The 12,914-nt window shown below is 37.8% G+C and overlaps 1 protein-coding gene across 6 annotated transcripts in view; it reads left to right on the forward strand.

Annotated features, from left to right (window-relative positions):
• Positions 1-96: 96 nt before the first annotated feature.
• The window catches only part of Ralyl (RALY RNA binding protein like), a 683,194-nt gene continuing 670,376 nt past the window's right edge, over positions 97-12,914 (forward strand). For 2 of the 6 annotated variants that reach the window (XM_028892627.2, XM_037202360.1), the window contains exon 1: positions 1,424-1,897. In XM_028892627.2, the coding sequence (XP_028748460.1) occupies positions 1,846-1,897 (52 nt within the window). In that variant the 5' untranslated portion in view covers positions 1,424-1,845. The other 4 variants (XM_037202359.1, XM_037202361.1, XM_037202358.1 and 1 more) reach the window with 4 other exon arrangements.

The following is a 12,914-nucleotide window of genomic DNA, read 5'->3' on the forward strand; positions in this document are numbered from 1 at the left end:
GCTGCGCGCCTCCGGCCCGCCCCGCGCGGTCCCCGCTAGCCCGCGCCCTGCCCGTCTGCGTGTGCGTGTGCGTGCGCTCAGCCCAGCGTGAGCGGCACCTGCTAGTCCCGGCTGGCTCGCCGAGGAGGCCGCCTCGCCGGGCTCCCACCGCCGTGCCCGCCGGAGCGGCTCAGAGGGCTTCGAAGGCTCCGAGGTCGCCCAGCAGCCGCGGTACCCCCGCCGCCTGCAAGTCCGTCTGGCTCCAAGTCACGTGTCAGTGCCCGAGGCAGAGACTGAGAAAAAAACGCGCTTCATTCCTTCTTCCACCGCCATACTGTATTTTCCTAAATCTCATTTTTATTCCAACATTTTACTCCCGCTCGGTGAGTACCTTCTCAGTGGCATTCTTGTCCTATTCTTTTTTTTTGTCCTTTTTTTTGTTTTTGTTTTTGTTTTTTTTTTCTTCTTTTTTTTTTTCTTCCCACTTCTTTGATTATTGTTTGTATTTGGGAAAGCTGACGAGCATGGTCTTAAGCCTTTTCCTGAATCAAGTTTTCCTAGCATGCGATGGTTCTCTAGACAAGGCGCTGTGTCTGGGAGTCCGCGGTAGCTGTGCCCGCTGCGAGCGGCTCCCAAGTCCAGCAAAATGTGCAACTGGTTTTATGGAAAAAGCGTTGTGAAGTATGATGCCTATTTTTTTCCCTTTGTAAAGATAAGAAAGCATGTTTCTAACTCTTTTTTACATACTCTTTTTCCGATTACATTTTTGTGTAGGTGGGATTTTACAGCAGTATTCACTCACAAGTTTGTCGTCTTGCAATTCGGTGCGCACCACTGAGCAAAGACATTAATTTTGCATTTTTATGACCTTTTTGGAAGCCTGTGAGAAATATTTCGTTTTTTCCCCTCCTGTTTTTGATATCAGTTGATAACATGAAACTTTTCTTGCAGCTAGTTAATGGGATTATTTTTAAGCAAATGCTTTTTTCCTCCTTTACATTAACTATGACTTTTGCACATTTGACTTTTTTATTTAAAAAAACCGAGATAATTTTATGATAGATATCCTGATATCTATATCTATATTATCCCTTCTTCCTCCTTCTCCCCTCCCCGTAAATCAATTTTCAAATGATGGCAGTGGAAGGTTTTTCTGGAAAAAAAAAAAAAAATGAAGTGCGGTTTGGTTTCCTTGTCAACGGAGGATGAAGTGAACAGCACAACAGCTCGCAGAGAGCAGGTACTTGGCCCCCTCGGTGGCGTTCCCCGGGTGTGTGATGGCAACGCTGGCCAAGAAGTCTGTGTGCGCGCGTGTGTGCGTGTGCGAGGGTGTGTGCGCGTGTGCGCGCCGGTGCCGGGCTGTGTCCTAGCCCGCGATGGGGAAAGCCGCGCCGGGAGCCAGAACCAAAGTGCTCTCCGGGCCGCGATTGTTTTGAAGGTGCGCGCAACCCCCTCCCCCGGCGGCGCCTAGGTTGTGCTAGCTGCAGGGGCCACAGCGCCACGGGCGGTCCGGCAAGTTGGCCTGAGCCACCCGCAGCGCCGGAAGCAGAGGGCCCCGCGGGGCGCTGGCCGTGGGGCGATCGGGCCCTCCAGGCGCTGGAGACAGAGAGGTGAAGGGGCGGGGACCGCGGCCGCCCCGGAGCTGGCTGCTGGCCAGGCGGCGGGAGCTGGAGGTTACTAGGATGGCAGCGGTCCCTGAGCGCCGCACTCTCGCCTCCGCGCCCCGCGTGAGCTGTGCTTCGGGTCCTTCCCAGCCGCCTCCGCTGCCTCCAGCGGGTTTACCTTCTTCAGGGCTGTCTTTCGCGTGCTTTCCCGGAGGTGTTGCATTGGTTTTAAGCCCTTGCTGGTGTCGTCCGAGGAGAGGGAATGGTCACTTGTACCGGTGCTCACTTGGGTTTAATGAGACGACGCCTAGAAGGTACAACATTAGCCTTTCTTCATTTTAAAAAGACAATGTTTCTCTCTTCTTACCCACCGGATACCGGTTGTGTAGACGTCCCCCTCCCCCCAGGCCAGAGGACAGGGTAGGGCAAAGGGTTACTGAAGGTGGCCACTGTTGTTGGTGCTGAAGTACTCAGTGTTGAATGCTTTCAAAGGTGTTTGGGTGTCCTGTTGCATGCATCTGGTAAACCCAGCAATACTTTTCATTACTGTTGCATTGTCTGGCAATAAAAAGCCCTTTCTCTACTTGTCACACTAACAGACTCTGTCCCCAAATAAACACAGGGAAGACAGACTGAATCTTCAAATCTGGAGAGGAATTATTAGTAGGATTTGAATAGGTTGTTTTGAACCTTTCATTTTCTTCCTTTTCTCACCTTAAATGAGAAGTTCAGTGTTAAATTTCTCATGCACACTCCTTGGGTTATGATAAAATAAAGTTAAATGAAATTACTTTTTACCTCACTAAGTTTTCTTCTATGTTCTCTAAATAAATAAATAAATAAAAATAAAAACTCATCTTGCGAAAACAGAAGGACCTATAGCTAAAGGATGAATAATTTGTTCTATAGGATTTTCAAGTGAATGTTTCACTGAATCTCTGTATGCGCAGCTCGTGATGTGAAAAGTTTGGCGTTTTGTGTTTTTTGTCTCGCAGTGAAAGAATATAGACTCCAAAGGAAGTTTAAAATGCACTGCACTCTCTAGGAAGATATGCATATTTGTGTCACATTTGTCTAACTCTTAAGATCTCAGCAAGTTGTATATGTGTGTGGTTGCTTATTTATTCATTTATCTACTTATTCATTTACTAATATGTAGTCAGGCAGCTTTTAATTAAGAAGTCTCATTGCATCTTTGACTGAGGAAAAGACCATTTTGCAATCAGCAAACAACAGTCTTTATTGCTTGAAGTGAATAGTTCTAAAATTTGAAGCTCATATTATGACTCTAAAGCTAAATATAGAATTTCTCCTTTCGTACAGTGAGGTCATTGCTCAAATATGGCCTTTCCTATGGCTTAGGCAGCAAACAAAAAATACTTTTAAAACTCATTTGCTATACCCTATGCTTTTAAAAAATATCTTAAATCATGTTGTTTTATATATGTAGAACTTTTCACTTAAAATGATGTATGAGGAGGTATACCTTTTGTAGGCCTTATGCATGATAATTTTTTTAGTTTTTTGAAAATCAATTCAAAACAAACAGAAGCAGAGCAAGGAAGAAAGAAATAAGTTGTGTGAGAAAATTGGGGTGTCCAAATTTTGAAGTTCTGTCCCAACTTCAGCGTGTTCTCTCCTGAGAAGACAGACAACTATTTGGCAGTTCTGTATGTATTGTTTCCACAAGAGACTGAAACCAGAGACCAACAAGTGTCACCTGATGAGAAGGGGGTTTCCGGTGGAATCCTCTACTTAAAGACCATGGCTTTTGTTATCTTTTGTTTTCTTTAGTTAATGTTGATGCATTATATCAAATGTTTATTTTAAATTTCTATCTGTGACTTTCAAGTCATCCCAATCCCTGCTTCCACTAATTTAGCCGAAATTCTGCAACTACTTAAATGCATCACCCATACTGGAGTTTGGGACTTTAAAGCTGTCCCAGGTAATCTATTAGAGTTGGCACCGCCTACTGGTTTCCTCTAGGAAAGTGCAGGCTGTGTTCCTTGACCAAACTACCCAGCAGATTTCTCATCAACTTAATCATTTGGTTTTTGCTGTTTTTTTTTTTTTTTTTTTTTTTTTTTTTTTTGTTTCATTTTGTTTTTTGTCTTACAGGTTATTTTGGAATATTTTTTAAAAGGGGATGAATTTGCTGGTTAGAAGGCCAGGGACTAACTGGTTGCTGAACTATAAACTAATCTCTAGTATTTTAGTTGTGATGAAGTTTTCACCAACAAAAAACTACCTTTTAAATTTCCTACATTGTTTCTCTGCAATGAAAACTGTGGCTACTCCAAACAAATGCTGGATTTATGAATATGTTTATAGTTTCCGTTAACTTCAAACATTGCAGAGAAACAAAAATCTTACTTGATTTTCTGTCTTGTATGTGTGGTTTGTCCGAACATGTTAAAAATAAGCATTCATTATTAAAATGATTTTTCAATAAAATTTTTCTTTATATTTAAACAATCAGGATGGACAGTGTTGTTTATTTCTGAGTGTGTATCAATGAACCTACATTACAGTGGCGTTGTACATAAGACAGGGAAGTTTTCAGCATACATTAGATAGGTTCATTAATATCCTTAACTACAAAAAGTATGTTACTTTGCTGTAAAGCGATGACTTAATTTTTGGGAAAGATTAGTTATTTAAAATGAATATTTAGATATGAAATTTTACATTTTAAATAAAAATAACAGTTTAAGATAAATAGAAGAATAATTTGAACTATCAAAAATTTGTATTTTCTCAGTCAAATGCAACATGTTATTTGGAGATATCTATATCTATGTATATCTATCTATCTATCTCTATCCCTATCCCTATCTATCTATCTATCTATCTATCTATCTATCTATCTATCTATCATCTATCTATACTATACTATTTTTTAGTATTCTGTTGTATTTTGCAGACAGTTTGTCTGCATGTGTGTCTATTTATTGTGTGAGTGTCTGGTGTTCCTGGAGGCCAGTAGCAGGTGTTTGAGCCCCTAGAACTGGATTTTTGTAAATGACCATGTCGGTGGTGGGAGTTGAACCTAGATCCTCTGGAAGAGCAGTCAGTGCTTTTAATTTATGGACCCTGACTCCAGCCTCTGAATATAAATTTCTTAAGTAAAACAGTTATGCTTTGAATAAGTCAGTAAAAAAAATATGTGATGCCCTTGTAGTTGAAAAGTTTCCACCTCAGTGGGGTGTGGTCATGCCTTGAGAACTGATCTTCTAGGTCATGTAAGGCATCAAATCAAATGAGACTTCAAGTCTTCAAAAGTTCTATTAAGGAAGTAGAACACAAGTGAAGGGGATATTAGGAATTATGTATATAATAATAAGAAACTGTAGATTTACATGTAGAATAAAAGTTAACTGTATCTCAAAATGTGTTTTTAAAAGAGTGGTTAGTTATGACTTCTATTGCACTACTATTAAGAAACATATATTGTCCTATGACAAGCTGAGGGAATGATGATTTCTTTTCTTCCTAGTGCTCATGGGGCTCCAGAAAGTAAGAATTTGAGTTTACAAAATGTCTTTACTGATTGCCAGTAACTATTACCTCTTACTGTTCCCATTTCTTCCAGTTACCTATAAAAAAGTTTTTAAATTTTCATAATTTATCATGATTCTTTGATTTTATATATTTTTAAATAATTGACATCAGCAGTATAAGCTTTCTCAGTAGTGCGAGTAACAATAGTTGGTTAACTTGTATCTCAGTCACAATTACAATAGTCAGTGAACAGAACCTTAGGAGCAGGTGATGCTGTATTCCATCAACACCAAGTTAGACTTAGCAGGTGACATCTGAACACATCAGCCACTGTCTTCCATAGATTATAAACTTTCATTTGCATAAGACATAGATTTAATTTAGTTATTGTCAACTTTTGTTAAATTTACAACATTGGTGAATTTTTCCATCTTTGTTTTGTTGGACTTATGCTAAGAACTAAACATTTTTAAAAATTGAGTTTGTGATTTCTAGTTATTTCAGACACTTAAAAATCTTTGTTTGCACTGGATTTTCTTCATGTTTTTCTTATACTGACTAAGGATAGTTTCCTTTTTGTTCTTTGTTGCTAGCACAGAGATGGAAGTGGGAGAAATTTGTCTAGGATGAGTGTCCTCTGGCATGTCCTTCGAGACTCCTCACCTGGAGTCAACACTGCAAGACTTATTTCTCTTACCATGTATAAATCTCAGTGAGAGGAGAATTCTGAAGGACATTGAAACACTGTCCTCATTTCCTGAAGTGAGCAGTAGAAAGCCTCACCAAGCAAAGTTGTAATAGTGAAAAAGTAAAGACATCAAATGCAGATATAGTTTTGGTTAAATATAGTTTAACTCACCAGTTAATATTATTTTTGTTTAGAATAAAATAGTGGATTTTTTTCTCAACATTTCACAGTGGAAATTAATTGTGCTTACCTGTCATGTATGTGTTTAGATAAAATGTTTATGGACATTTCAATAACTATATGCTAAATATTTATAGAAGTAACATATTCCTGAGTTAGTCTGGATATTTTATTAGTCAGGGATAGAGAAAGGCTATTTGTTCTTTATTGCTGTCAAAGAAAAAATGGAAGAGAAATAATATTTTTTTAAAAAGTTTTTATTAGCCTATATTAATACTACATATAATTCATTGACATTTTCTTACATGGACACAATATATTTCAATTGTATTCAACCCAATCAACTTCTCTTGTTCCCCCTCCATTAATCTCTTCTATCTCTATCTATCTATCTATCTATCTATCTATCTATCTATCTATCTATCTATCTATGTGTATGTGTGTGGGGGGATATTCATCCTAATGAATATCATCAGGTTGTTAATAGGAACACAGTGATAGCTTGTTTATGGGAGTGTAGGCACCTTACCAGCGACTTACAGCAAAGAAAATTTCTCTCCATCCACATTAGCCATTATGTATATAAACCTTCTGGGGAGAGTTGGCTTCATAAGAAGCCCTTTTAAGATAGAGCATAGATAGTTCTAATCATGTAGAGAGCTAGGCCATGTAATCAGAGCTGCTGAGTTCAAGTCTACAGTGATGTCATAGCTGGAAGTCAGTGTTCCATGCAGATCTTCCTTCCCTTAGCTCTTAATTCCTATTGCCCCTTCTGTGATGGTCCCTATACCTTGGAAGAGGTTGTGGGGATGTTATAGGTGTGTCTTTTATGGATGGGCACTCAACAGTCATTTATTCTTGGTCCTTTAACCAGTTATGAGCCTCTGTAGTCACTACTGACCACTGGGGCATACAAAAAACAAAAACACTACCACCACCAAAAAGTTTCTCTGACTAAATCTGAGAGCAGCATTATCGTGAACAAAAACATAGTTATCAATAAGGCAGTTTGACAGGCATATCATATGCATTTAGCAAACAACAGAAGAAGCTTTCCCAGTAGGGCCTATAACCTCTCCTGCCATGAGATTTTTAGCCATATTAGCAGTATCGCAAATGAATTCTCTACTGAAGTATGAACATTAACTCCAATCAGAAAGTGAATGGTTATCCCAGTAACAGACTTGCCACTATAGGAATGAAGGACTCATCTTGGCTGTTTGGTTACTACTGCTGTGTACAGTGTTCCAAACTGACTAAGACTGTTGATGACAATTTGTTCCAGAAGCTGGTATAACACCTTCAGGAACCATGAAGGCTACCCTGTGGAGACAAAACTTCAAGTTATTTTCCTGTATGACATTGTGCAAAATGAAGGCCTTTCTGCTTCTTGTTCCCCTACTGAGTAGGAAGTGCATCACTGTTTCACATGTTGAAGGAAGCTAGTTGTGAAAGATAAGTAAAATGCCCAGAGTTCACACAGGTGGTGGAGTCAAGTAATATGGAGGAAGTCTGATGGACATTGCCTGGCCTTCCTTTTGCATATATGTATATTGTGTTTAGACAAGCCTTTGAGTTGTTTTGCTTTTCCTAGTATAAAATAACTTCCATGTGTTTACTCTTGATACATTATGGGGACTATAATTTGCCAAGTTTTTATTAATAAGTACCTTTCGTCAGTGAGTACTTAAGTTGGAAATAAAAATAAGTAGTATTACATGGAGACTTACTAAAGAATTCTAAAGGACCGTGTTAGCATATATTTATGTAGAATTCTTGGAGCCCAGACCAATACAGGCAAATTGGTGAGGTACCTTAGCGGATCATCTGATATTGTGATGAAACAGACTGTCATTTGTCTATAGTTGCTTTGTAGAAGCCTATGAAAAACATTTAGCATTTGTTTACTAAGTATGAAAGTAATCTACTTCCTTCAAACTCTGATGGCATGGTATGGAAAAATATGTCTGTAGGACAAAGTAACCAAACAAGCTACTCTTTTCATTGTGCTACAAGGCTATAAATACAGGTGTCGCCTCTGTCTACCAACATCTCACCACCAACTTCATCTCCATCTCTGATTTTCACTCTTACACCTATTTGAATGTGACACTTTTTTTCGAGCTCATTTTATCTGTTTGTTAATAATGTAAAACACATATGACTGCAAAAAGTTATTTTAAGATGCTGTGTTTAATTGCTGTTTCAGAAGCGTGAAAACCTTCTATTATGAAATAGCTTCCTTAGTGCTTTAGAAATTGAATATTATCAAGAATGAGAATCGTAAAGCAGAATGATGACAGGCTGAATGAACAAGAAGAAGTGAACTTTAGAGATCGTTCAATACAAATGTACATGTCCATAAAGTCAAAAGTTTAAAAGTCAAGGTAAAGTAAGGGTTAAAAACTTCCATCTTCTGTTGGATCTGGATATCATAGACATTGGTGTTAGGAAACAATAGCTGACAGGGTATATAGAGGAGCTCCTTGTATACTTGAGGATGAGAGAGTGGCTGTAGCTTTTTGTATATCACTCCAGTTTGAAGTCCCAGCATTAACTTAGGAAGAAAAAACAATGTGCAACTGAAAGTTAGAATATTCAAGGCTGGGATGACATATTACAAACTGTCTGTAAAAACATTTAGGAGAAGATAAGACATGCAGGGGCATATATTAATACCTGCATTTTTTTACTATGATGAACAAGGGAATGGTAAAAGGTAGAAGAATAACTGCAGTTGAGAAGGGTGTGTCTGTGCTCAATAGACCTAATGCATGAGCTCAAAGTAATGTAATAACTGAAGAATTAGAATTCCTTGAATCTGCGGTTAAAGTCACTTAATAAAAATGCAAACTCAACTAATAAGATATAATAGAATTGAGTAAATGAATGAGATATTAATCATTACTGGATATGGTGTGGTAATGTCGTAAAGAGGTATCTTCCAAAATTTATATTGGTATGTGTATGCATGTGTGTATTTATGTATGTAACATGATCTTTTCAGGAAGGACAGACATTTTCTGAAAATATATAAATAATTCTTTACATGTAGAAAAACAAAGCAAAACCATAAATAAGTAGGACTATTCTAAGGGCAAATCTGTCAGTATTACAATGTACTTTGAAGCTTTTAAAGAAACATACCATACTTTTATTACTCCTCTATAATGAAAATCTTCAAGGCCATGTGTCTCCATGAGCATTCAACACATCTAGTAATACATCATGGCTTGTACGGATCAATCCCCAGCTAAGGAGACCAGTTCTGGTAGAGAAATCTCTGACTCCAAATCTGAAATGTCTCATGCTGAAAAGCAACAGAAATACTCAAAGGTTAATAAATTATATCAATGGAAACCTGAGCTTGTTTGAAGGGTTTTCCTGTTGCCAAATTTGGATTGATTTGTACATTAGGAACAAGGATAATAATAACTTATAAGATAACAAGTAAAGTAAAATATATAAATCCCTAGTGATATTATATATAAAACTATATTAAAAGGCAAAATTCTAACGATTACTAAACTTAAGCCATTAAATAGCTTATCTTTTTTGATGAACTCATGCTACTGTATAAGGGACAGATTTCCTAGATAAATAATGTGCATTACTCACACTGCCTACCTAAATGAAGCCCACATTTGTGTTACAATGCAGAGATCTCAGAACCTTTCATGATATACTGAATATAATCTCAAGAGTTTTTCATGATAGAATCACATTATAGACTTAGTGTTGCTAGAGAAAGGGGCTTCACTGCTGATTGGAGTCTATGATAGCCTCTTGTTCATCTGTGGTGATATTTTGTTTGTGATCTAACAAATAAAGCTTGTGGAAAGGTCAGAGAAGCAGAACAGGCAGCCACTAGAAAAGACTTCTTACTTCTAGGAATCCTCAGCCTGAGAGAGCTGAGCTCCTGTCTCGTCCCACCTTATATTCATCTCTCCACCCAGCCATATCACTCCCTGTCTCCACCTCCCTAGTGCTGGGATTAAAGGGTGAGATCTCAAGTGCTGGGATCAAAAGTGTGTGCCACCATTCTGGTTCTGTTTCGCTTTTAGATTGGACCAGTCTTGTGTAGCTCAGGGTGGCCTTGAACTCACAGAGATCTGTCTGCCTCTGCATCCCGAGGGTTGGGATTAAAAGTGTGTGCCACCACTATCTGGCCTCTTTGGCTAACTAGTGACTTAACTCTGCCCTCTGATCTTCAGGCAAGCTTTTGTTAATCTGTCTTCTCAGATATTTGGAAGCACAGTGTTAGCTCAAGATTAACCAGAACCTCTGTGAGGAACTTGGCCAAATCACATTTGTGTCACTTGTAGTCAACAGAAAGGTGCAACACTTGGCCCGTAATCAAAGGGGCAAGTAAGTATGTGAAAGCAGCAAAGCAGAACAGTGGGAAACAAAGATGCGGGATTGTTCAGGTATCCCAAGTCCTGCAGAGTGACACAAATAAGGTTCAACAAAGAGGCAAGAGCAGCTCAGGTGAATGCAGCAGGAAGGGTAAGATTTGAGAATGGGAGCTTCCGAGGAGAATTTTATGCATTTAGGTTTTTAATGAAGTACAGACAGTAACAAAAACACTTGAGAGTATGGTGAGGCTTGCAGGGAGCTGAGGAAGAAACTGTAGGTGATATGTTAAATTACTGTGAACTCAGCCTCAGTGTAAGAGCTATTTGTAAAAATATCTTAATTGGGCAACAGGAAAAAATGTAAAGGAAAGCTATAAATGTCTGCAAAAATAGCAGTGACCCTTCCTTAAGTTTATAATCTTTAACACTGCAGTTTTTCCCATTTGTGACTTCTAGGGTTTTATTATTTTCTTTACATTATGAAGAGAATTGTGCTATACAATCTGTATGTTCATTTTACTTATGTCTACTTAGTATTCCAATAATACAGAAATAAAAACATCATTGGATGTGGAAATATAATCAGTCACATATAAAGAAGTCTTTGATCAGAACTAGGAAATCTAATATTGTATACTACAATTAAATATATTCTTACTATAAAGAAAACAATTTAGATCAAAATAAAAGCATGCCGTATTTGCTAATACAGTTTTTACTGCAGTTCACATGTTAGTTTTATTAAGTTATAAGTCTAGGTTCCAGAAGAAATGGATAGTATTTGTCGTATTGCTGCTCCATCCTCACCCCAATCAATGTGCAGAGTGACAGCCTGGGCCACACCAAGAGATGACACTTAGATATCTTGTTCTTCACTGTCTTTATCCTAATCCAGATCTGAGAGAAGTCTAGGGATCAAGCAGGTAACTTGTAAAATGTCTCAGAGCTACAAAGTTGCTTGGTGAGATCTGAACCCAAGATGTGTTGATTCTAAAACTTGAGTGTGGACTCCTGTGATTTATCCAGAAGGGAGAAAAAAAAGATGCTTTGGTTTGGGCATGAATTATTTAGTGACATTTTTCTATCACAATTAATGTGTTCACATAATTCATCAGCTCACATTAATTTCTTCCATAGAGAAGACAGTTAAGAATGAACTTTGCTTTCACTAGGACTGATAATGATTCTGCTAGAGTCTTCTATAATTTTTCTATGTGGTCTCTGTATTTATTGGGAGAAGTTTTTAATAGCTAAGGCAGTATAATTTTAGAGATTCTTTTTTTTAAGCTGCAAAATGTGGCAGAAGAAAGTCTACTCTACTTTATTTCTGAGAACTTACTTGGGAAGTAATTAGAGAGTTAATGAAGATGATAATTAAGCATAGATGATAGTACATAGTTCTTAGGATTGTTAAGAACATGACATATTTGGAATGTAGTGTCATTCTACTACAGTGGCTTATTATGTTTCTCTGATTTATTTTCTTCAAACAAAATATTTTTGTGTGTGTTTGTGTGTGTGTGTGTGTGTAGGTGTGTGTAGAGTGTCTGTGGAGGTCAGGGGTCAAGTTTGTAGAGTCAGTTTTCTTATTCACCTTATCCAAGGATCAGACTCCAGCCAGCAGGCTTTCCAGCAATCACTGTCTGCTGCTTAAGGAATCTCCCTGGCTTGTGTTTCTTTTTTTGAGGTATTCTAGAGTCTGTAACATGTGAAACTCTACAGAGATGAGCAGGAGGAACATTAGGGGGCTGAAGAAGATGGTGAACAACATTATGATAATAAAATTGTGAGGCAAAAAGAAATAATATGAATAGGAAATAATTTATGAGGAAAATAAGAAGGCCAGAGTAAAGAGGTACAATAGTTATGATTCTGTACTTTATTTCACACACATTTTGTGTTTTAATACATAACTTATTGTTTAAAAAGAAAATTTTGTAGCATATTTAGAATACATAAATTTTAAGGTATCTGAATATAAACTTTTAGGTGGCAGAAAATAAGTGAAACTAAGAAATACTTTTTTTCAGCTTTTTAATATGGTTGAAAATATAACTATGCCAATTATTAAAATTGGATTAATGAAGGCTGGTGTGGATATCCATTCTATTTCACTTTAGAACCCTGTCTATCATATTTATGATCTTTTTATTAAGAATTGCTTGATGTTTTCTTACATACTATAGTTCTAACCCCTGAAACTGGTGCAGTTCTTGGATAACAAAGAAAATAAGAAAAAGAGTGGGTTGGGAAGCAGAAGTGAGCACATTATGACAAGCATTCTAGAGTCCAACACTACAGCGTAGACTGTAGTGGGAGTAAAAATGTAGGCCTCCCATATCTGAAATTTCCTAGACATTATAAATAATGAGTAAAGTGAAACAGATGAATCTAATTTTTATAGTCCAACTAATCCAATTAACCCAATGCATCATAAGCGACTTCAACATATCATCATTACAAAATTACTTTAAACATATGCTGCTGCCCTTTCTGTCCCGTCTTTGAAATCTGGTTTTATATTATATTTGAAATGCAGAGATACACATGGTTTACGTGTGCATACTTCTGCGGCACTCACAAAGTCCAGGGCTCAGGGCTTGG

This window comes from Peromyscus leucopus, chromosome 2, assembly GCF_004664715.2.
Source record: "Peromyscus leucopus breed LL Stock chromosome 2, UCI_PerLeu_2.1, whole genome shotgun sequence".
Taxonomy (NCBI): domain Eukaryota; kingdom Metazoa; phylum Chordata; class Mammalia; order Rodentia; family Cricetidae; genus Peromyscus; species Peromyscus leucopus.